Source organism: Adiantum capillus-veneris, chromosome 6 (assembly GCF_014529385.1).
Source record: "Adiantum capillus-veneris isolate H3 chromosome 6, ASM1452938v2, whole genome shotgun sequence".
Classification (NCBI taxonomy): domain Eukaryota; kingdom Viridiplantae; phylum Streptophyta; class Polypodiopsida; order Polypodiales; family Pteridaceae; genus Adiantum; species Adiantum capillus-veneris.
The window spans coordinates 85,918,942-85,944,097 of NC_140936.1; the positions used below are offsets into that span (position 1 = coordinate 85,918,942).

The 25,156-nt window shown below is 46.9% G+C and overlaps 2 protein-coding genes across 7 annotated transcripts in view; both read left to right on the forward strand.

Annotated features, from left to right (window-relative positions):
• The window catches only part of LOC147455828 (purple acid phosphatase 2-like), a 63,100-nt gene that overhangs the window by 13,760 nt on the left and 24,184 nt on the right, over window positions 1-25,156 (forward strand). For 4 of the 6 annotated variants that reach the window (XM_086514478.1, XM_086514476.1, XM_086514475.1 and 1 more), the window contains exon 2: window positions 21,357-21,525. The exons of the other annotated variants lie outside the window; for them this stretch is intronic. In XM_086514478.1, coding sequence (XP_086370604.1) covers window positions 21,361-21,525 — 165 coding nt within the window. In that variant the 5' untranslated portion in view covers window positions 21,357-21,360. The remainder of the gene's footprint in view (window positions 1-21,356; window positions 21,526-25,156) is intronic. 6 annotated transcript variants of the gene reach the window in all.
• Window positions 6,504-18,563, forward strand: LOC147455829 (uncharacterized). Its single transcript, XM_086514473.1, has one exon. It carries the CDS (start codon window positions 8,273-8,275, stop codon window positions 8,822-8,824), a length of 552 nt encoding a protein of 183 aa, XP_086370599.1. The 5' UTR covers window positions 6,504-8,272; the 3' UTR covers window positions 8,825-18,563.

A 25,156-nucleotide genomic window follows, 5' to 3' on the forward strand; every position in this document is an offset into this window, starting at 1 on the left:
CTCGATGCTGCTCTTGCATCCTCTGCAAGGAAGCAACACCCCGTGGGAGACGCTGCTCCTCTCTCGCTGCAGCGAGGGCGAGCTGAAGACTCCTGAAGAAAGAATCAACTAAGCTGAGTAAGTCCTGAGGCCACTCTGTCAGCAGGAGAATCCTGCATGTCTAGGCTCTCTGTCCAAAGATCCTCCACTCGCTCTATGAGCGCTGAGTCCAGCAAGACCCTCAAGGATGCGTAGCATCGTGCTTCCCCTCTTCTGCCTATTAGTCATTGTAAGGATCACTGGTGCATGGTCCGAAAAGGAAGTCCCTGCCAAAATGCCAACTACCCACCCAAGTCATAGAAGTGGTGACTAGTGTAGAAGCGATCTATCTGAGATAGATTCACGCCTCCCACTCTGCGGTCCGAACGAGAGAAGGCCAGAGTTGTCTGGGGGCCTCACAAAGCTAGAATGTTGCCGCACACTTCTGAAACCCGCAGTCATACAAAACCTCTCCCAAGCTGCCAGCTCAACTCCATGCACAGTAGAGGGTTCCTCCAACATGTTGAAGTCACCCCTATGCACCATTGCTCTGCCTGCGATAGAGACTCAACAATCTGAGACCAAAACTCTGCACGTGCACTCGCCACATTGGGCGCATAGATGTTTAGGAAGCCCACGAGACAACCCGGAACCTGCATAGTGATCCACTGAGCCTTGCCTGGCACAATAATCCCTCTGCCCACAATGGCGTGCTGCAAACAATCCGCAATATTTATACATACCCTGCCCTGGATGCCTCCAGGTCCAAATGCAGCTGACCAAAAAGTCTCGTATCGTCCGCGCAAAAGCTGACCACTACGTCTGATGCGGCTCTCATACAAATGATGCTCTTGTAGCATAAGAAGGTCAATCTCTCCTCCCACAAGGCATCGCTGAAGCTCCTGACATAGCCGGCCCCTCTGACGCTGAAACTGGGGCCCGCCTAATCCCTGTACGTTCCATGAGATGATCCTCATGGGGAGCAAGAGAGAAATGATGCTGTCGCAGCAGCTAACCGTGCTATCTTCGAGGCAGGCTTGAATGGGGAGTAATCCTCATCCGAGTGTCCTCGAGATAGGCGTGACTGCAAATAGTGTCTAGCCCAAGCCCAAGTAGACCGAGCCTTGCGTAAAGTAACCTCCTCTATCTAGGAGTCCTCATGTATGTGTACATAGCATGGCGGGCTCTGCATGTCAGCAAAAAAGTGAATCACAATGTGTCTACATCTTGCTGCGTCTGGAGGTGTCACAACAAACCTGGCCAATGGCCAAAGAGTCTGAAGCAAGTCTGTAACCCCTAGGTCTCCCATGTGATGAGAGAACTCTAGGGCCTGTGTCTGCAACCACTCCATCACTGAGTCTATAGTCCACTCAGCGTGGTCCCTGCCGCATAGGGGAAAAGAGAAGCCAACTGCTGAGTCCAAGGCCTCTATCCCCCTAGCTGCAAGAACAACACATGAACTCTGAAGTAGGCTGCCTCAAGGTCTAGTGAGGGGTCGCCGAGGAACCGTGTAAAGTCGTAGGCAAAGAAATCCCAACGACGACGAATGTCGAAGCTCGTTAGACCACGAGGAACTGCTGCAAAGGGAGATGTCTGTACCAGAAGAGGGGGTCGCAAGAAAGGCTGTCCCTCTCTCGCTAAGCGACTCGTGGCAAAGGCATTGCCAAGAGATCTCCTAGCAGCCGAGGAGGGCCCTGCCCCTTGGGACGGCTGCGGGACTGGGGCGCGAGGAGGTGAGGGAGCAAGGGGAGAGGTGGGGCGAGGGGGATCGGCGAAGGTAGGAGGGCAAGATAGAGAGGCAGAGGGAGGAGGAGGGGTGTCGAGAGTGAGGCTGGAGCAGGGACCTAGTCCTGTTGAAGAGGGTCGAATCGGTTTCCTTTGGGAACCCACTGCTGTTGGGTAGGAGCCTGAGGACCACTCTGAGTGCCAGGCTGGCGCGGTGGTCCCTGTCGACGTTGACCACGAACTTGTTGCCAGCCCTCCTCTGCTTGAGCCCCAGGCTCGGAGGGTGGCTTTGCCTGCGTACTCTGTGACTCTGTCTGCTGCAACTGGCCAGCCTTGGGGCTGGGTCTGTGGTGTAGGTCGGGGTCTCCTCCGTGGACATGCCTTCGCAAGATGGCCCATTTGTCGGCAAATAAAACACTGATTCCGGAGGCTCGAATACTCCACGCTCTGTCGGAACCAACCCCCACTCACCCGAGGAAGTAGTATGACCTTCGGGAGAGTGTGGGTGTCCCTAACCAGAAGTCTTACTGAGGCCGCCTTGGCAGCTATCAAGGCTGCCATGCGAGGTGTCTCTCAGGACAGTCCCAATCTCTGAGCCTACCCTGGACAAAAGTGGTAGGTACTCCCTCCTCAAACCAGGAAAACAGACGGAGATGGGAAGGTCTACCTCCTCTACCAAAACATCCGAAGCTGGGTCAAAACCATGTTTCCACTGTCAAAAGTGGGCTCGAACTACTCGGATGGTCAAGGGGCTCATCGCGATGACCTTGGACGCCATCTCGGAGGTCTCAAACTCTATCTGATAGTAGCCGCGTTTGAGGAACTGAACGTCCAAGATCTTGCCCACCTCTGCAAGAAGGCAGGCCTGGAGAAGATCATCTGCTGGGTCTGGTGCCGAGAATCTTGTAGATGACGGAAGTCGCCTGCAGGCGTTCCACCTCTGCGGCTAGGCTCGCTTGCTCGATCGGTGAGAGCAAGTCGAATGGTGGCTTAGCGAGGTGGGGCGAGGGGACTTCATTGGTGTCCCTCTGTGGCAGAGCTTGAGCCTCCATCCGTGTCTGCTGTTGCGAAGAAGAGGCGGAGAAGCGTCGACGAATGGGGAGAATCCTGTTGGACCGAGCACGTCGAGGGTGCCGGCGAGGCCCGACAGGCAGGAAAGGAGAGGTGAAGGGCTAATGGTAGTGTGCAAGCGGGCGAGGCAGTGGACAGGCAAGTGGGTAGGGCAGCAGCGGGAGACGGGCGGGCAGCGGGCAGGGTGGCGAGCGGGGTTGGGTAGCAGGCGGGCAACGGGCAGGCTGGGAAGCGGGTGGGGCAGGGTGCGCGTTGGGGGACTGCGCGCAGGAGGTGAGGGCGGAAGGGTGTAGCAGGCTACAATGTTACTTTCACAGGACACTCAGTTAGTACAGTTGGTCTGGTCTGGACGGACTCTCTGGGCTGGGCAGTGACACGTGGCAGGATACGGGTGGTGGTCTAGTGGGCATCGTGGCCAGGTCACCACCACCACTCACTTTGGAGATTGGCTTAGGTGGCTGACATTTATGGGCGTTGGGTCATCGGATCATCTTCCAGATATATGGTCCATCATCGTCGTCTAGAGCATTGAGTCTATACATAGAGCACTTATTCACCATCCCTGCACATTTGAGCCTCGACACCCCATTGTACCTGAGTCTCAGGTTGCCAAGCTTCCCCATCAACCCGGTGAATTTATGGTTAAGAAGTGGGTGGAGAAGGCGCTTCCCAAAACTTCTCAGCAAAAGCTCCGAGAGAGTCTCCGACCTGACGCCACTCTGGAGGAGTTCATCGGGGGCTAGGAAGCTGTTTAGTAACTCTCCTCACGTAGAGGCCCCTTCAGTGTTTTTGGAAAGTCCTTCTGATCCGTTAACTTCTCTACGCAGGGAATTGGAAGCCCTTAAGCTACAGCGAGCTCTTCAAGATGAGAAATCGATCTCTCTCAGACAGGAGAAGGCCCCGTATCACGAGGCTTTGGATCAAATCAAGAGGGAGCTAGAAGAGCTTCGGTCTCCGCAAGAGACTAAGGCTATGGTATGGTGCAGCTCGTGTCGCTCTCCAGGACACCCTCCACATGACTGTCCCCTTCGGGCTTATTGCCACTTCTGCGAAAAGTCTGGGCATGAGGACAAGGACTGCTACTACCTCAAGGGATTGCGACAAATACATCAAAGTCTTGGTCCTTCTCTTCAACAAGGGCCAGCACCTGCATCCAACATGGTTTCTCCCTGTGGCCATCCACACCATATGCCACCTTTGCTGATAGCCCCTCCTATGCAAGGTATGGAGAGCACTTTTCCCTCTCAGAGCTTTTATCATACCCATGCTCCCTCATCACCTCAAAGCTTCTATGCCTCCATCTCCAACTCAATGCACCAGGAGCAAGGACCACCTCGCCCTTCGACTCGCCCTTTGAATCGGCCCATTTTGTGCTACAGATGCGGGGAATATGGGCATTACCAAAGCAAATGCTCCTTGCCAGAAGGGTCCCCTCCCTGCCCCGTCATTGCCTCGAAATGAAGGATCACTACAGTGAGGATTGCCCTAAAATTCGTGCATCCACGGGTTCGAACCCAAGTCAAAGCCAGAATGAGTTTGCCTTTCCCAAGCTCAATTTGATAGCAGTTAGCACCGTTTCTCAGCCGCCACCTTCTACCCACGTGGTTACCCCTCAAAATAAGCCGCCGCAGTTGGTAGAGGAGCCATCGGGCATCCTCACCCGGGCCGAGAGAGCCGCTCTCGGTCTTAGCATTCAAGCAAGTTCAACTCCCCCACACATTCTCACACCAGTGGATACCTTGCCTGCAGCTGTTAACAAGCCATCCCCCAGTGCCATGAAGGAATTCAAATCTTTGCTCTCCGATATTGATGAAGCTTTTTTGGAAGCAATTTTAGATCTACAAAAGATCAAGGTACCAGAGAAACCACTGGTAGAACAAGAAAAGCTTACAGCAGAGATAGTCTTGAAGAACACTTTCCAACAAGTGTCCCTCTATGACATGTTGCGGCTAGATGCGAGTTTCAGAAGTGATACCCTTGCAGTCACTTTACCCTGGAGCAGGTCCTAGTGGCGGGCACCTCCCAGTGCGACCGTCAGAGTCCTATATGATATCCAGTCCCACTGCTCCACTCACTGATTATAGAAGCCCTTGCCTGACAGTGTCCGTTTTGGGTCGGCAATTCTCAGGAGTGATAGTGGATGGTGGATCTGGCATCAACCTGATGCCCGAGTTCACTATGTTAGCTCTAGGTCTACAGTCTACTCGCCCTGCTCTCTTCACAGCTACATTGGCCGACCAACGGACAATGTACCCAGTGGGCATTGTGGACAATGTGCCTCTTTAGGTACAAGACTTCACTTTTAACTTGGATTTTGTTGTGGTTCGTCTTCCCCAGGTTGAGGGCGGATTTCCTTTGCTCATTGGAAGACCATGGCTGCGACACACTAAAGCACTTCATGATTGGGGAAACGATGCAATGTGGATACATACTTCTGGCTCCCTGATGCAACCCATTCTCTTAGAAGGAGGTATGGATCCCGTGGTGCAACAAGTTTCTTTGTCAATGGAAACCAACCCTGCACAAGAACAGCCTACTACACCTGAAGGGTTAGGTGAGGATCTGTTGGAGTGGTTGGATGCTACCAAATCTATGCCCTATTATGGAGTCTCTATTCACTCTTTGTCGGAAGGTACACCCTCTTCCAATGTTTCCTTGGTGGACGCCTTTGAATTTGGTACGCCTATGAAGAATCATAGAAGCGGGAAGAAATCACCACTACAAGAGTTCACCCCCCTTCAAACATCAGCCTCAGTGGCGTCTGCTTCTACGACTAGAACAAAGCTCTCCTCTGGGTCTGGCGAACTCCCTTCACAGAGCCCGGCCTGCTTGATGAATTCCCTGCTCTTGATAGTTGTCTTGCTCATGGTACCTCCTCTTGCTCTCCATCAACTACCGTGCTTTGTAGCAACTCAACTTTCAGCTCTTGCTCTCAATCAATTGACGCGCTCTATAGCCTCTCAACTTTCAATTAGTGGACCATGGAATTTGTCTGCAACGGAACACGGACTCTTCCGGCCATACTTTGCATGGGTGATTAATAATTGCTATCTGCCACCCCCTCACACCCCCTCGCCCCTAGTCCCCATGCCCACTCACCCCCGTCCCTAAGTCCCTTGCCCTCGCCCCTCACACGCCCTAGTCCCTTGCCCTCTCCCCTAGTCCCCATGCCACTCACCCTCGTCCTAGTCCCTTGCCCTCGCCCCTACCCACCCTCTACCACTCACCCTCGCCCCTACCCCCTACTCAGCCCTCCCTTGCCCTCGCCCCTACCCACCCCTCCCTTCCACTCGCCCCTAACCAGTCCCCCACGCACCCTCACCCCTACTCACCCCTCGCTTCCACTCGCCCCTAACCAGCCCCCCCTCACCCCTACCCACCCCCTACCACTCACCCTCGCCCCTACCCCCTCACCCCTCGCCCCTACCCAATCCCACCCCCTCACCTCTCGCCCCTACCCTCTCTCTCCCTCGCCCCTATCCAATCCCACCCCCTCACCTCTAGCCCCTACCCTCCCTCACCTCTCGCCCCTACCCAATCCCACCCCCTCACCTGTCGCCCCTACCCACCCCCTCGCCCCCCCTCATCAGCCCTCGCCCCTACCTAGTGCTATCTCGCCCCCTACCCATCCCTAGTCCCCTCTCATCAGCCCTCGCCCCTACCTATTGCCACCTCGTCCCTGCCCATAGCTCTCACCCCCCTACCCACCCCTCGCCCCTGCCACACATGGCCCGAAAAAATCCTTTGCTGCTTCTCATCACCCTCTCCCCCAGGTACTTTCACAGTGTGTAACCTCTTGTCTTCAGCTTGAAGAGACAGACCTTCTATAATTTAAAAATCAAGCGGCCCTTTGGCGTTGTTTCCTTGTTCACAGAAGCAGGAAAGTGACAGAAAGGGGGAGAGCAAGTTTTCTGTATTTCCTTGTGGCTTTCAAGCATTCACCTCGCGGTCATCTTGTTGTTGTTAATGCTTTTTGTTCTGCAATCATTATGGAGCTTAACCTTAATTGCGGCGTTACTCGGGCTTATGGTCATCCCTCTTTTGGAGAAGAGTGTTGTTGCAACAAGATGCAAGGTTCATCTGTAAGCATGGACCAGGTCATTTTTCTATTAATATGGTTATGGAGGATAAAGATGCGTTGGATCCAAACCAAGCATATCTCTTTGCCATGGAGCCTCATTTTGTTTTGCCGATAGGGATTCTTGGACTATGCAATCATACTGGGTTCTCGCCTATGCAAAGGCTTAAGGCGTTGGTGAGCAGTGCAGTGTTTTAACTCCACTTTTGAGGCATGTAAGGTTAGGGTTGGGCCTAGAACCTGCTTCACGAAAGATGTACGGACGCGGTACCTAGTGCTTCTCTTTCACAGTTTCAGTATTCCTCTCACCGAGACGGTGAGCGGTCTTGTGGCGGGCAACCTGTAGCAGGCTACAGTGTCACTTTCACAGGACACTCAGTTAGTACAGTTGGTCTGGTTTGGTTCACACTGGATGGACTCTCTGGGCTGGGCAATGACACGTGGCAGGATACGGATGGTGGTCTAGTGGACATCGTGGCCAGGTCACCACCACCACTCACTTTGGAGATTGGCTTAGGTGGCTGACATTTATGGGCCGTTGGGTCATCGGATCATCTTCGAGATATATGGTCCAGCATTGTCGTCTAGAGCATTGAGTCTATACACAGAGCACTTACTCACCATCCCTGCACATCTGAGTCTCGACACCCCATTGTACCTGAGAGTCCTGGGCTGGAGCTGAGTGTGCTGCCACGCCAGAGTCTGTATCAGTTCTTTGAGATAGTCGAGTCATTTGTTGTGGTCTACTGTTGCTGTTGTGTCTCTGTGAGTTCAGTTGTTGTCTATTGTTTCCTGTTTTCAGTTTGTTTTGAGTGAGATTGTCACGCACATTGCACTGAGGAGCACCCACTGTAGAGAGCACGACACACTATCTGCGCTACAAAGGGCAGCGCGAGGGCAAGGGGGGCCAGCGATGGCGAGGGGGGGGTGCGACAGCAGCAGCGAGCACCTTTGACATAATAGTTTTAGTCTTTCACTTTACTTCATTTTATTTTTGTACCCAGACATTGGATTAGATCCACAAGGATTGCATCAGTTTGGTCTCATAGGTCATTTTGGCCTTTTGAAGACGTTTAATATAACATTTTATTTCATTTCATTTCTGTGTGTGTGTGTGTGTGCACAGTAGCAAGTCTCTCGCGGCACAGTAGCAGGTCGCGGTTGATTGTCTCAAAAGGGGGGGGGGGGGGGGCTCGCGTGATACAGCAGGGGCAGCTCTGATCTTCTGATCTTCTCTCCCTTGCGCGACACGGGGCAGCCGCAAACCATTTAGCGCCTTGAGGTAAGGGAGTAGCCCCCCAAGGGGGTTGAGGGGGGGATCCCCCCTTTGGCGGGTAGCTCTCTAACACCCCCCCCTTTTTCTACATACACACCTGCACCATGACAGGGAAGCAGAAGAAGACTTTTGCTGACATCCTGACACAACCAGATCGCATCCCTCCACCAATCATAAAACCAACAGGATGGGAATCTTACCTGCTACAAGAAATGAAGAAACTTCAGAATGAACTCAGTCTTGTCAAACAAGAGCTACAGAAGAAAGAGGAATACATAGCAGACCTTCAAACAAAAGTACAAGAATTGACAACAAAGCAAACAGCAATGGAAGAATTCCCACCAAAGGTTGAAGAAGACCAATCTACAGCTAAGGTAACTCCACAAAGCTTTTCTGATGAAGTTTTGTCTGTTATTAAAGAAAAAGAGAGAGTACAGAGCATAGAAAGACATATTCGAATTGGAGGTCTTCCCGATGGGGGGGACACGCAAAGGCATGAAGACGAACAAGATGAATCTGAATACACTGTAGAGACAGATACACTGACTAAACGATTGTCTCGGTTGGTCCCCTTCATCGATTTGGGAGAGCCAATGCATGTGGAAGTCAAAGGGAAACATGCAAAGGTTTTCTACTATGATATGAAAGAAAGATAGCAGTCATGAAGGAGACAAGGTCATTAAAAGGTACATCCGTTTGGATATCAGATGAGCTGACACCTACCCAACTAAAGAACAGATCAGCAGAACTAGAAAAAGTAAGAGAAGCAAGGAAAAAGGGGAAGTGGGCAGTCTATAGAGGAGGAAGAGCCATCATTAGAGACTTTGTCAACAAATCACCTCAAGAACAGGAGACTAAAGAAACCTGATTGCACATCTTTCTTTTCTTTATATGTAGAAAGCATGGGTAATACATGTTGTAATGGTAAGCTCATGACCATGGAGCTCTGAGCTATCGAGGTAGTTTTATTTTATTTTTATTTTGCTATGATGGAAGACAATGTAACCAAAGATATATTCTGATCCGTCCTATAGGTCAGCTTTGGCCTCGACAGGACGTTAATATATCTTTCTTTCTTTCTTCTCTCTCTCTCTCTCTCTCTCTCTCTCTCTCTCTCTCGTTCATGGTGTTCAGTTCAATTTCTCTTTTCAAGTGAAGTAAAGTAACCTTGTGTTTGTGCGGAGTACTAGATCCGAGCTAAATTGTTAAATACTTCCGTTGCACATGACAGTTAATTTGTCACTCTCATGATTTTGAAAGGGGATAAAACACACAGTCCAACAACATCTCTCAGTACATAGTCAGATAATTTAGAAAAGAATTAGTCATTGCATGATAAGAAACCGCTCTGTCATTCATTCTCTAAAGCATGAGAAGCATTTTGTGTATGCTATAGAGATTTTAGTTTCAATATTTATCATCAAGTCGTCAAGCGGCTCCAATCTCTGCCTAGTGCATGTAGGAGTGACCAAGCTAGATGGTCCCAAATGTAACAAACTTGACACCCCAAGTCAAGATTCTACCGCGACACAACAGAGATTCACTTCAAAAAAGTTCACAATTCACACTTGTGTTGACACGGCCCGGCGTAGTTCCGTGCCTAGAGAGATTGGCCCCAAAGACTGACGCCCCTTTCGGTATTTCTTTTATATTAATCTTTGAGCAAAGTACAACTCCCGCAGGGTCCTCTGCTCTCAGACTTTGCGTCCAGATGCTCTGAAGAGTGAGGCCCTTAGGGCTCTTTTATTCTTACAAGGGATGCCAAAAGCAGAGCCCCAAAATCAAAAGCATTCAAACTTTAAAAGCTTTTAAAATAAAGCAGCTGGCGGAAAAGCTGTCCCAAAATTCAGCCAGCGTAAAATTAGGAATTCCGTACAGCTGTGTCAGCGTAAAACGCGGAAATCCGTACGGTTGGCCACGTCAGCACTGTCAGTGCTTTTCACGCCGCAAAATCCGGAGATCCGTACGGCAAGCCGTACAACCTGCCACATCAGCATGTCAACGCTTGTCCGGGTTTGCCGCCACTCTGTGAGTGTCCAGGAACATGCCACGTCACCCATTTGTGACATACCCCCCTCTTGAAAGCATTGTAATCGCCCCCGATTATGTCTGCAAAACAGACAGAGGCCATAAACTGTCTTAGTAGACATTGACTGTTAGTACCGATGCACTAGACACGACACATCTAGGACATGTACAAAGACGACAGTCACATCACTGCACATGACATCACATGACAATCAATCACAGAAACATTCATTCCAAATCTCAGACCATGACTGCCAGCAACGTATTTAGTAACCACATCTAGATCCATTCTGGACCTCATTGATGTCAAGTTAACTAATCCAATATTGTGATCATGTCTATAGAGATTTTTCGACTCAAGCACTGTCGTATGCAAGTAGTCATTCGCCTCAAGCACTATCGTGTGTGAGAAATCTTTCACCTTAAGCACTGTCCTGTGCGAGAATCATTTCCGGGGATCCCAAATTATCACTAAGTTCATTCTGAACTGAGTGGTCGTGTCATTCATTCCATCGAATCAATCGTGATTCATGAATTCAGGTTCATTCAGAAGCTGTCACTGCTCCATCTCATTCTTAATCCTGCTTTTTTTCCAGATTAGCAGATTCTTTTATAAAACATTAGTTTTATTCAAAATTCAAAATCATCTTCTAAAAAAAGGTCTTGTTTTATAAATCCATAAAGCAAAATAATGCTAATTCAAAAAGCTGTTCTGAAACGAGTATTGCCTCGTCCTGTTGCTCTTTCAATCTACCTGTCATTTTGATTCTTGTGCCCTTTTGGGACACTTTGTAGCGATATGTTTTTGTTCTCCACATTCAAAACTCTTCCCTGCTTTGAAATATTCATCTCTTTGGTCTTCTGTCAGTGAAGGTCGTCTATCTCTTTGTCGATTGTTTTCTCTATGACTTGTTGAAGGTTCATCTGATGTAAGTCAATTTACCCGAATGTATAGCAAATCGCCGCTTCGTGTGTCCCATCAACTGTTGTATAGACTCGGACTTCCTTTCGAGATAGAAATCTCGAATTTCTTTGGGAAGCCCACAACAAAACCGTTTAATCTGCTCCTTAAATTTGATCTTCTTAAAGGATGAAACAGGTAGAAAAATTTCCCAAAATCTTTCATAGTAAGAATCCAAAGATTTTGTCTTGATCATCCAAACATGGTTCCAATCAGTAATCACATCTCGTTCGTATTCTTGTGTGAGCCATGAAGAAATAAAGAGTTTCTTAAATTTCAACCACTTTGTCGGCGCTTGTTTCCTTAACAACAGAGTGGACCACCATGTCCGTGCATTGCCTTTCAGAAAAGATGCCGCCCGTCTGATCTTAGAGTGCTCTGTATAGCGGCCTCCAGAAAATGCTATGTCAAATTGTGGGACAAAGGCTAAAGCCTTGGGAGTATCTCGGAATCCTGAAAAATGCTCAAACTTTATTGCCTGTCCTCCCTCTTTGAATTCTTTGGGCTTTTTGTCCTTGTTGTCGAGGAGATCATATTGATTGGCTCTATAAAAATCAGTTCTTTTTGCATAAAACATGTGCTTTGTCCTTTGTTTCTTGCCTTTCCTGTCCTCATCACTTGAGTTAGAAGAAGATGAGGTGTTTGATCAGAAGATGAGGACGAACCGGGCAATCCTTCGAAGCGTACACGCTTCTTCTGATTTCTCGCGTTTTCAAAAGTGGATTTTTGATCCAAGTAACCGGGGAAATTAGTTCCCTTGTTACGTTGCTTCGATTGCTTTTCCGTCGGCTTCTTTGTGCTCAGAATCTGATTGATTTGGGCCTGGACCGCATCATGGACTTCTTCTTCAGTAAACATTCTCGGAGTAGGGTATAGAGATTTTAGTTTCAGTATTTATCATCAAGTCGTTAAGCGGCTCCAATCTCTGCCTAGTGCATTTAGGAGTGACCAATGGTCCCAAATGTAACAAACTTGGACACCCAAGTCTATTGCGACACAACAGAGATTCACTTCAAAACAATTCACAATTCACACTTGAGTCGACACGGCCCGATGTAGTTCCGTGCCTAGAGAGATTGGCCCCAAAGACTGGCGCCCCTTTCGGCCAGAGCCCCAAAATCAAAAGCATTCAAATTTTAAAAGCTTTTAAAATAAAGCAATTGGCCCAAAAGCTGTCCCAAAATTCAGCCATCGTAAAATCAGGAATTGTGTACAGTTGTGTCAGCGTAAAAAGCGGAAATTTGTACGGCTGGCCACATCAGCACTATCAGCGCTTTTCACGCCGCAAAATCCGGAGATCCGTACGGTAGTCCGTACAACCTGCCACGTCAGCTTGTCGACGCTTGTCCGGGTCTGCTGCCACTCTGTGAGTGTCCAGGAGCATGCCACGTCACCCATTTGTGACACCAAAATTTTGAGCAATTTGGTGGTTTGATTGATTATGCTCCTAGTAAAGCTGACCCAATTGCATATGCGTTCAATCGCAAAGGACAGATCTTGGCTCTCAAGTCGAGGTCCACAATTTTGGTACTGATAGGCATTGACATGTATGCATGAAGGCAATGTCTACTAAAGAATCTGATTCAATTTTATAGGTCTAATCGTGGATGATTACTCTTCTTTCAAGTGGGGGGGATGTCACAAGTTGGTACCATGGCACCACCCCTACAGGATCAGGGCCACCTGTAGTGTCAGGTGCATCAGAAGTGTTTACGGATTTAGCTCGGATCTAGTACTCTGTACAAACACAAGAGACACTTTACTTCACTTGAAAGAACTGAATTGAATTGAATGAAAGAGAGAGATAGGCAAAGAGAGACGAAACCGAATGTTAGGTTCCAAACTCTCAAGGGCCCCCTTGCTTTGTTGCCAGAGCAAGTACTTTCTTTATTCTTGCACACATGTTGATATAATGACTAAATGTTGAGATGCGGATGCTAATGGGTACTGATGCTGGGTACTGCTCAGATACTGAAGGGTAGTGCGAGTATTGAGGTATTGATGGGTTCTATGTTGACGACGATGCCGTCGACGACGAGGTACTGATGGGTCTATGTCGATGACGATGATGCCGACGACGAGGTACTGATGGACTCGACGGCGATGTTCTGTGGATCTATTTCGACGACGATTATGACGAGGAGGAGGTTCTTGACGGGTCTGTGGATCCTTATGCCAAGCCAAGGCACAAGGGGTACTAGGTGCTGGGGTACTGTGTCGACGACGACGACGTTGCGGCTAGATGCCGGAATGTGCTAGCACTGTCGATGGTAAGGTATTGCAACCACGACGAGGCTAGGGTTGGGATCAGCAAGCGCTTCAAAGTTTAAAACGCTGATCATGAAGGCTGAAAACACTGGTCTTCTACTGATGAAAAACGTTGATTATCATGGCTGTCCTGCTGCTGGCTATTGCGGCACGGCTTGGTGCACTGCCAAGTTCCTGGGTTCTCTGGCTTCTACAAGCGCCCAAAAGCCACTTATAGTCTCCCAAATCTGGTCGAGCAGGCTAATAGGCAGCCCCATGATTGATTTATTAATGAATGCCAAACAAGAGGTGGTTCACATGCGGCAAAACACCTACATGATGAAATGCTTTTGTGCAAGAGAGGGTATGCAAGTGTGACCGGCTTGGACACGCTCGTCCTGCTAGAGGCTCACAAAGGTGCTAGGCTCAGTCCTAAGCTAATGACTCATGCTAGATTGTAGCAGAAGCATGTCCACGTAGGGCAAGTGAAGTGTGCACGTGACATCCCCCCTGTTAAAGGTGAGGCGCAACTGCCGAACTTCTATCTTTGGATTCTTTTGTACTTCTGATGCTGACTGCTTCTGATGCTTGTGGATACATAACCAATGAAAACTCCTCTAAACTCGTGGGTGCTGTGAATGTAGGTCCTGTTGTGATGTACACACCGACCAACCGAGTTGCTGGGTAGCGTTACTACTGTCGCAGAATACCAGCTTTTATGCTGACTCTGCCTTGCAAGCAAGTACTACCACTCGAATAGTCCTGTTGTGAAAACATTGCAGGTGAAGCTGAAAGGTAAGGGTGCTCGGAGTTATCTCCAAGGGTTTCTTGTCAGTGGAAGTGGATGCACGCTACATGCAAATGCGAATGCAAAAGAGGATTAGGGATCCTGTCTCCAACTCCTTCCATATCCGTATAGGAGGCAAGTAGATCTTGGTACTCAAGATCTGGGTTTTCGTGTATCTGATGTCAATCTTCCTTCAAAGACATGGCAATGAAGATGGGAGCTAATAAGTCCATGATTGGGACTCCAAGATTCTTTCAGGAAAAAAAAACTGGGAGAGGTTCTTTGGGTTCTTGGTTCTGCTTGGGTTCTTAATTCTTGATGGTTCTTCTTTAGGTTCTTCCCTTGAGTTTCCGAAGCTGAAGCGCGTATAGAGCTCTGATACCAATGTCAGGTGCATCGGAAGTCCGAAGTGTTTACGTATTTAGCTCGGACCTAGTACTCCGCACAAACACAAGGGACACTTTACTTCTCTTGAAAGAATTGAACTGAACTGAATGAAAGAGAGAGATAGGCAAAGAGAGAGAAAAGAGAGACGACACCAAATGTCGGGTCCCACACACTCAAGGGCCCCCTTGCTTTGTTGCCAGAGTAAGTACTTTCTTTATTCTTGCACAAATGTTGCTATAATGACTAAATGCTGAGATGCGGATGCTAATGGGTATTGATGCTGGGTACTACTGAGATATTGAAGGGTACTGCAAGTACTGACGTACTGATGGGTTCTATGTCGACGACGATGTTGTCAATGACGAGGTACTGATGGGTCTATGTCGATGACGATGATACCGACGACGAGGTACTGATGAAGTCTATGTCGACGACGAGGATATGTGGATCTATGTCGACGACGACGACGAGGTTCTTGACGGGTCTGTGGATCCTTATGCCAAGCCAAGGCACAAGGGGTACTAGGTGCTGGGGAACTGCGTCGACGACGACAATGATGTCGACGACGACGACGCTGCGGTTGGATGCCTGAATCTGTTAGCATTGTCGATGGTAAGGGACCGCAACCACGACGAGGCTAGGGCTGGGATTTGCAAGTGCTTCAAAGCTGAAAAAGCTGTTTGTCTGGCTGAAAAACACTGATCATGAAGGCTGAAAACACTGGTCTTCTACTAATGAAAAACGTTGATCATCATGGCTGTTCTGCTAAGAGAACATTGGGCTGCTGCTGGCTACTGCGGCACGGTTTGGTGCATTGCCAAGTTCCCGGGTTCTCTGGCTTCTAAGTGCCCAAAGGCCACTTATATAGTCTCCCAAATCCGAGTCAAGCAAGCTAATAGGAAGCCCCACGACCATCCCATAAATAGGCTGAAATTGATGTATTAATGAATGCCAAAATAAGAGGTGGTTCACATGTGGCAAAACACCTACATGATGAAATGCTTCCTGTGGAAGAGAGGGTATGCAAGTGTGACCGGCCTAGACATGCACGTCCTGCTAGAGGCTCACAAAGGTGCCATGCTCAGTCCTAAGTTAATGACTCATGCTAGATTGTGGCAGAAGCATGTCCACGTAGCGCAAGTGAAGTGCACACGTGACATAAAGGCCCCCAACAAGTGGACTACCGGTTGAGAAACTACTGATGTGGCATTGGATGCTGAGGTGGCACTGTACAGATACTTGCGTTTTGCGGAACTTGAAATTTGTGGAAGCTTTTGGTTTCTGACGCTTTGGATGAGCAACTTTTTATTTGACGCTTCTCGAGGCCAGGGCCTTCAAATATGTACTCGGGGGTTCACTCTGGCATTCCATGTTGGTGGAAGCATAGCAGAGCCCCAACAGTTATATCTTTTGGTAAAGCAATTTCCAAGAAATACCGAAAGGGGCGCTAGGGTTTTGAGGTGAGTGCTTTAGGAGTTGAACACCACCACTCGAGGTCTACCTCATGGATCTCTCTCTCTCTCTCTCTCTCTCTCTCTCTCTCTCTATTCAATTGTATTGAATAGAGGTCTACCTCATGGATCTCTCTCTCTCTCTCTCTCTCTCTCTCTCTCTCTCTCTATTCAATTGTATTGAAGTGCTAAAAGCATGTTCCGGTCTGTTCTTCTTTCAATTGGCCCGTGGTGCTGTAATAGACTTGGACACTCCAAGTCAAGAATCAATCGCGACAGCACCAAAATAACCACTTCAAAACAATTCACAGATCACAATAGATTTGCACTGGCTCGACGGAGTTCCGTGCCTAGAGATATTGGCCCCAAAGATTGGCGCCCCTTTCGGTATTTCTTTATGTATTAAATCAATGTCAAAGCACAAGAGAGCGGTTAGGGTTTCACTCTCAGACTCTGCGTCCAGATGCTTTTGCAGAGTGAGCCCCTCACCGCTTATTTAAAGATTACAAGGGATGCCCAAAAGAAGAGCCCCAAAAGCTTCCAAAATTAAAAGCAAAAATTCTCTCTCTCTCTCTCTCTCTCTCTCTCTCTCTCTCAAGAGAGTAAAAATAAAGCAATCAGTTTTTTCTCTCTCTCTTGGCCCATGCGTAGAGAAAAGCAGAAAATTGCGTCGCTAGCTTGGCTTTTTGTCATCTCCGCAAAATCCGGAAATATCCGTACTGCTTGCCACGTGGCATTTCAGCCGCCAAGTTAGGGTTTCAGCCACTTTAGGGTTTCAGCCAGCAGTTAGGGTTAGGGTTTTCAGAAATTAGGGTTTTTGACAGAATTTAGGGTTTGCAAGAATTAGGGTTTCTGCTCTCGTTAGCCACGTCATCACTTTGTGACATACCCCCCTCTTGAAAGCATTGTAATCGCCTGCGATTACGCCTGCAAAACCGACAGAAGCCATAAACGGTCTTAGCAGACTCTGACTGTCAGTACCTATGTACTAAGGACACACATCTAGCATATGTACCAATCGACAGTCACATCACACGTCATCACAGGACATCACTAGACATCACAGGAAAAATCACATGACATTCAACATTCATTCGGATCTTAGACCATGATTTATCGGCAATGTAGCTAGCAATCGCATCTAGATCCAATCGGGACCTCATCGATGCCCGATTGACTAACCCCTATTGCAACCATGTCTATTCGGGATCAATCAGACCAAAATGCTGCAGTCATTTCGTCTATCAGTTCCTGCACTTAAAAGAAGTCAAGAACAAATCAGTATCATAATCAGGAATTCCATTTCATAAAGTCATACAGCAGAATACTGTCAGCTTTCAGTATCCGTGAAGCTCAAAGAGACATCAGTGACTCTAGTATCTAAATCAAGGCATCTGTTGACAAAGGAGCGGAGTGACTCCCCTCTTGTGCATCCCACTGCACTAGATCTCCGGCCAAGCTGAATTCCGAGTTCCATTTGGAGTAGACTATGCTAAACCAAAAGCATCGAGGTAAAGTTTCACAATCTGAGGAGTATCTGATAGGTCCTCCTCCTCCATCCACTTCGCATCCAATGCAGGATAATTCTTGAACTTAACCAAGAATCGCCTTCTGACTTTACCTTTATTCTTCGTATCCTTATGTGCCAAAATCTGTTCAGGAACAAGGATCTCCTCGTTTTCTTCCACTTCAGGTTGCTCATCAAGCTCCCCATCATCAGGCACATCACCCTTGAAAGGTTTCAAGAGACTCACATCGAATGCATTGTGAATCCTCCAAGTATCTGGCAGTTTCAATCGGAAGGAGACATCATTTATCTTTTCAGTGATTAGAAAGGGCCGTACTATCGCATACTAAGCTTTGGAAAAAGCCTCTCCTTTCCCTTTTGCTTTTTGAGGCATGCCTTCTCAAAACGTAAGAGCACCCAATCATCCTCCTTCAATTTCAAGTCACGACGATGGCGATCCGCTGCCTTTTTCTGTCGTTCTTGAGACTTGTGCAAAGTCTCGCGAACCTTGGCAAAAGCCGTATCCAAATCTCGCGTATATTCTTCCGCTTCAAAAATCTTATCTTTCGTGCTTAGGAAGGGTGGAACCTTCGCAGCACCTTCAACAATCTCAAATGGCGCCTTCCCCATCGAAGAGTGTATCTTGTTATTGTAGGCAAATTCCACCAAAGGTAAGTACTTTTCCCATTGAGTCTTCTGATCTGAGATATAAGACTTTAATAAATCTAGAACCATTGGATTTGCAATCTCAGATTGCCCATCAGTCTACGGGTGGAACGATGACGAGAACTGCAACCGCGTGCCAATGTTCTCCCAAATTCCCTTCCAAAACAAACTCGTAAATTTGGGGTCTCTGTCGGAGACAATCGTCACAGGCATGCCATGTAATCTGAAGATCTGGGCCACAAACAGTCTCTCTAAGTGATCCGGCTTGACTGTTTTCTTCACTGGAATGAAATGAGCCTGTTTGCTAAATCTGTCAATAACAGTCCAGATACCATCGTGACCACTCTGTGTTCTCGGGAGATCAAAAATGAAATCCATTGCAATACTTTCCTAGGGGCGGGTGGGTATGGGTAAAGACTATAACAATCCCTGTGCCTTATGCCTGTCAAACTTGACCTTCTGGCATACTAAGCAATTGCGCACAAACTCTTCCACATCCTTTTTGAGTCTCGGCCAAAAGAAGTCTCTCTCTACCCCCTTCATGGTGGTAGCAATGCGGCGGTGACCCGTAAAAGGTGGACAGTGGCATTCAGTCATGACGGAGTCTGAACTTTCTGTAGACGAGTCCTCAGTAGAACTATCAGTCTCTGGGCGAGATTTAGACTTCTTTGCCTTTTCCTTGCCCTTTCCGAAGCGTTGTTTCTTGCTTCGCTTTTTACCTTTTCTCTCTTCTTCGCTCGAATCTGAAGAGCAAGAAGAACTGTAAGAAGAAGAAGAAGAAGAAGAAGAAGTGGGTACTCCTTCAAAGTGAACACGCTTATTCTGTTTCTTTGCTTTGTCAAATGTCGACTGACGATCCAAATAACCCGAGAAGTCAGTGCTTTTCTTCTGCTTTTTGCCGTGCTTTTTGGCTTTCTTTTGCGCGTCAAAAAGCTGAGCAATCCGTGCATCAACCACCTCTTTTAATTCCTTCTCTGAATATTTCTTGGGAGCAGAAGGTTTCTTGAGAGCGGGTTTCAGGGGTGGTGTCGTGGTTTTCTGCAAACTGCTCGTGCACTTCCTGAAAGGAAGTCTCGCTCATATATTTTGCAAATTTTGGGTCCTTCGCAAAATTGAGCATCATCTTTGTTGCATCGCCGATCAATTGACGACGCTCCATCTCTTGTCGCTCCGCCTGAGTAGGCCGAGGCGGGCCATACTCTCTGTCAGAATCTTCGTTGTAATCCTTGCCCGCATCTCCAGATGCAGAGGGAGTCGACTTATCCTTGAATGAAGCCATAGGTGCGGCGGAAATTTTTTTTGGGGATCGGATTTCCTGTAGAAGAAAAATTGGTTGTGCTTTGATACCACTGTAACAGACTTGGACACTCCAAGTCAAGAATCAATCGCGACAGCACCAAAATAACCACTTCAAAACAATTCACAGATCACAATAGATTTGCATTGGCCCGACGGAGTTCCGTGCCTAGAGATATTGGCCCCAAAGACTGGCGCCCCTTTCGGTATTTCTTTATGTATTAAATCAATGTCAAAGTACAAGAGAGCGGTTAGGGTTTCACTCTCAGACTTTGCGTCCAGATGCTCTGCAGAGTGAGCCCCTCACCGCTTATTTAAAGATTACAAGGGATGCCCAAAAGCAGAGCCCCAAATGCTTCCAAAATTAAAAGTAAAAATTCTCTCTCTCTCAGGAGAGTAAAATTAAAGCAATCAGTTTTTTTTTTCTCTCTCTTGGCCCATGCATAGAGAAAAGCAGAAAATTGCGTCGCTAGCTGGGCTTTTTGTCATCTCCGCAAAATCCGGAAATATCCGTATTGCTTGGTTTGCCACGTGGCATTTCAGCCGCCAGGTTAGGGTTTCAGCTAGCAGTTAGGGTTAGGGTTTCCAGAAATTAGGGTTTCTGCAAATTAGGGTTTCTGCTCTCGGTAGCCACGTCATCTCTTTGTGACAGGTGCCCTCCCGTTACACATGGCCAATGTGTGGCCTATTGTGATAATACGGTAGGTACTAGGGAGCATAGGATCCATGTCTACCTCATGAATCTCTCTCTCTCTCTCTCTCTCTCTCTCTCTATTCAATTGTATTGAAGCGCTAAAAGCATGTTCCAATTTGTTATTTTTTCAATTAGCCCGTGGTGCCCTCCCGTTACACTTCACCAATGTGTGGCCTATTGTGATAATACGATAGGTACTAGGGAGCATAGGATCCAAGTCTTCAATATTAGCACAAAAGTTAATAGGGAGCACTCACACAACAATGTGAAGTCTCCATGCTCACACAAGCCTGCTCATATAGCTCTATAAACAGGAGTGGCAACAAAAGGTGCCAATTATCTCGGGCATGACATAATTTCTCAGTAACTAGACCATCATGGTCTTGGGATGTGCCTGTGTGTACTTTATCAATGGCATCACGTATCATACTGGCACTTAAGAAGGTGAAATTTCTGAGGTTGGGAGCTCAGCGGCGATGGTAGGTGAGACTGCACAAACACTAGTTATTTACTCTTCCCATGTGTCTGTCGATGTAATGGGTGTAGGTTTGCTTTCTGCTCATGGAAGTGTCTTAATGCCTCATTGGAATTGTGACTCAAGAATAGGTGGTACAACTCCTACTCAAGCTGAGCTAAGCATGCTCTCCTCTCACCTCGCAAGGCAATGGAAGGTAATGTGTGCTTGCGGATGTGTGGTGTCTGCTGTCACTACCTCTCTCTATTATTCATGTACCCTAGTCTATGTGTTGATTCTTGCACTAAATGTATCGGACATTCCTTGTTAAATACTCTCTCTCTCTCTCTCTCTCTCTCTCTCTCTCTCTCAACTTAACTTTGGCATTAGTATTATTATTCTTTTCGACGACAAAGAGTATCCATTCCTGACTCAGAAAACAAAACAAAACAGAGCTTAACTTCGGCATTAGTATTTAGATTTACACATGCTAGTATATAACTGTAAATATAGAGTAGCCATGCCACCTTTCAAGCTTCCTCAAACCAAATTTTTTTGGAAGGCCCACCGTAGAATCTCTTTTAATGACACAGTCAAGCAGAAGGTCAAAAACTGTTGAAACCAAAAGTCTTGTGCTATCCATTTTTTGTTGGGTTGCAACTGTTTACATGATTAATGCCATACTAAACTAGCTCGGATTTTTTTGGCAGGACAATGATGCGGATGCTTCAGTTTCTCTTTTTGTTAGTGCTGCTTATTTGCTCATTATGTTGCGTAGGCAGTGTGACAAGCTTGTATAGACGAAAGCTAGCACCAACTGCAGACATGCCTTTGGATAGTGATGCTTTCAAAGTGCCAGAGGAATATAATGCTCCCCAACAGGAAAGAGTTATTTATCTCATGCAATCTTAGTACTAGCATATTATTCTTAATCTTATTTCGTGACTGGGAATTCAAGATTAGTACAAGAGTCATGCTAATTACTCGCTTGAGCTTGGTTGCCATTGGAGTGAAGCTTTAAAAGCGCCAGAGAAGAACAAATTTCCTCTACAAAAAAGAGTTGTGCTCTGCAAACTTAATGTTACTTGGTTGGTTTATTTAATGACAAGGATTGAGAGTTATTGAAAGCATTATGCTAATTAATTTCTTTAGATTAATGTGTTTGAAATTAAGTTTTTGAAGATAAATACCCTATCAATTGAAGGGCCTCTATGTATTGCGCCCCCCTCCCCCCCCCCCCCCCCCCCCCCCCCCCCCAAAACACACACACACACACACACACACACCCCACCCCAACACACACAAACACACCAAAATGTTGCTAAATCAGCCTGACATTAGAGGACAAGACAAAACTAGGATAAAGACAAGGAAGGGTACCGACATTATGAGAGGCTGATATAAAGAGAGAGCTATGAATCAATCAGGTGACAAGTAGTTCCAACTTTGGTCTCCCTGTAGCTAGTTTGATGTGTAAGGTTGCAATATTGGGTGTCAGAGAAGATTAGATGTTTGCGTTGCTGTATACTTGTCTATGCTCTTATGAAAGTATTTCGAGTGTCTTTCAAATTGTGAAGCCAAATCACACATCGGAAGTTTGGGATGAAATGATTAAAAAAACAAAAGTCATGCCACAGTCGTCAAAATTGATTTTTGTGCCAATTCTTGGCTGAGGTGGCAAAGTTTGACCTCTGGAGGCTCTGCTGTTGCCAAGTGTCCACTATGCCTCTTTGAGTTAATTTTCCTAGTACCCACCGACTTATACGTGTAGCGAGGGGGCCTAAATGACTTTGAACTGAGCCTAAACACCCTTTTACTGCTCGGATTCTAGTGCCGGTCGGCCCGACCAACTCGTGGCGACAAGGTCTTCCCATCTACGGGTGAAAGTCTCAGCCAGCGACTGTTTCACCCTGGCCACACAATGTCTGGCCATTTGCAACTTCAAAAAGAGGGTCCCAAAAACTAAATAAACATCATCGGAAAGAAACCGACAACTAAGGTTAGCAGTTGTCACGTCCTTGTGACAACAATTAGCAGTTGCCACGTCCTCGTGACAAACCCCTTCTTGAAATTGCAAACGTCCTCAATTGCATGCCATATATACATGCCATTGATGACCTTGTGTTGTTAGCATGCTTTTGTGACATGTACGTGCAAGAAAGGTCATAACAAATAGATACAAATGACTTAATGAGACCTTCATACTTTTTTCATTTCTATCTATGATAGAAGTGAGCATAATACCTTTAACAATTGAAGAGCGATGCACACTTCTATTGCGTTGAGTCCGTATGTACATTTGATGTGCTAGTTCCATCATTACCCCTCTTTTGCACACGTTGGGTTGGGGCATACGTAGACTGTAACCCAAAGGCCTCAAGGTAAAGCTGCAATACATTTGGTGACTCATGCTCTTCCATCCACTTTGCATCCATAGGTGGATAGTTCTTGAATTTCACCAAATAGCGTCTGGCAACCTGTCCCTTAACTTTTCTTTCTTTATGTGCCAAAATCTGCTCAGGTACCAAGATCTCATCAAGCTCATCGACTTCTGGCTGATCTTTCTGTGGCATATTTTGTGGCACATCACCCACAAAGGGTCTTAGAAGACTCATGTGAAACGCATTATAAATCTTCCAAGTGTCAGGCAATTTCAGCCTATAAGCAATATCGCTGATCTTATCAAGCACTTGAAAAGGCCCATAGTAAAGCATACTGAGCTTCGGAAACAACCTTTCCTTGCCCTTCATCTTCTTTAACCTTGCCTTTTCAAACCGTAAAAGTACCCAATCACCAGGTTAAAACAGTAATTCATGATGGTGACGATCAACAACCCTTTTGTGCTTTGCCCGAGTCTTCTCCAAGGCAAGCTTAATCTTCTTATACATTTCATCCATGTTCTCAACATATCGATCTGCCTCAAAGATCTTGTCCTTTATATGCAAAATGGGAGGAACCTTTTTGCTACCTTGAACAACCTCAAAAGGTGCCTTGCCTGTGGACGAATGCACCATATTATTGTACGCATACTCAAGCATAGGCAAATAATGTTCCCACTTCCCCTTATTATCTGACACATAACATTTCAGCAGATCCAAGACGATAGAATTAGCCTCTTCTGACTGTCCATCAGTTTGTGGAAGAAACGAAGACGAGAACTTAAGCGTAGTGCCCATGTTCTCAAATAATCCTCTCCAAAACAAACTCGTGGTGCAAGGATCACGATCACTGACAATCGATTGTGGCATACCATGGTACTTAAACAATCATTCCTTGTCGACATTCTTGGAAGATTAAAGATAAAATCCATAGCAATGCTTTCCCATGGCTTATCCGGGATCGACAGTGGCTGCAATAATTTTTGTGCCTTTTGCCTGTCAAACTTGACCTTTTCGCAAATCACTCATGCTCGTACAAAGGCATTCACATCTCTCCTCAAAGTAGGCCAATAAAAGAACGTCTCTATTGCTCTCACCGTCGCATCAATTCCACGATGCCCTGCCTACGGTGGGACATGACTTTTTACCATGACCTTATGTTGCAATGGCCTAGTGACACAAAGTCTGCCATGCATCATCATAAAACCGTCTTTGAGGAAGTAGTGCTCATGACGTTGCCCATCTTGCAATTGTTCAAAGATCCTCGCAAAATATTCATCAATAGCATACTGTTCCTTCATGTCACCAAGCTCATGATAATAAGGAATTGACATAGCTGAAATTTGTGGCTTTCTTGATAATGCATCAGCCACAACATTCCTCTTGCCTTCCACAATCTGGAAGTGGAACATAGAAAGAATGTTTGCCCATCGCATATGCTTTTTGGATAGCTTTGACTGTGTCAAGAAGTATCGCAAGGTCTAATGGTCTGTCTGGACAACAAAATCAGCACCTAACATGTAGTGCTTCCAGCTAGAGAGCACATGAATGACAGCCAGTAGCTCTTTCTCATAGATTTGCATAGTCTTTTCTGGCCCTTGCAAGATTCTGCTCTCGTAAGCTACTACCCGACCATCTTGCATTAGCACTGCTCTGATGCTATTGCCACACGCGTCACACTGGACCACAAATGACTTCCTAAAATTTGGTAAAACAACCATGGGATTTGAAGTCAACTTTTCCTTTAAAAGACTGAAAGCTGAAATCTCTTTTTGGGTCCATCTGAAAGTGACCTCTTTCTTTTGCAAAGCGTGAAGACGTGAAGCTATCGTTGTAAAATTCTTGATAAACCTTCTATAGTATGAGCACAATCCCAAGAAACTTCGAACATCGTGCACAGTCTTTAAGTCTGGCCATGTCTTAATAGCTTCAACCTTTGCGGGATCCATTCGTACACCATCCTTTGACACTATGTGGCCAAGAAAGTGGATCTCTTCTAAGAAGAATTCACTTTTCTTAGGATTGACAAGTAACCTGTGACTGTGCAGCTCTTCAAACATAATGGTCAAGTGACGCCTATGCTCCTCTTCATTCTTCGAATAGACTATCATGTCATCAAAGAATGTGCCAAC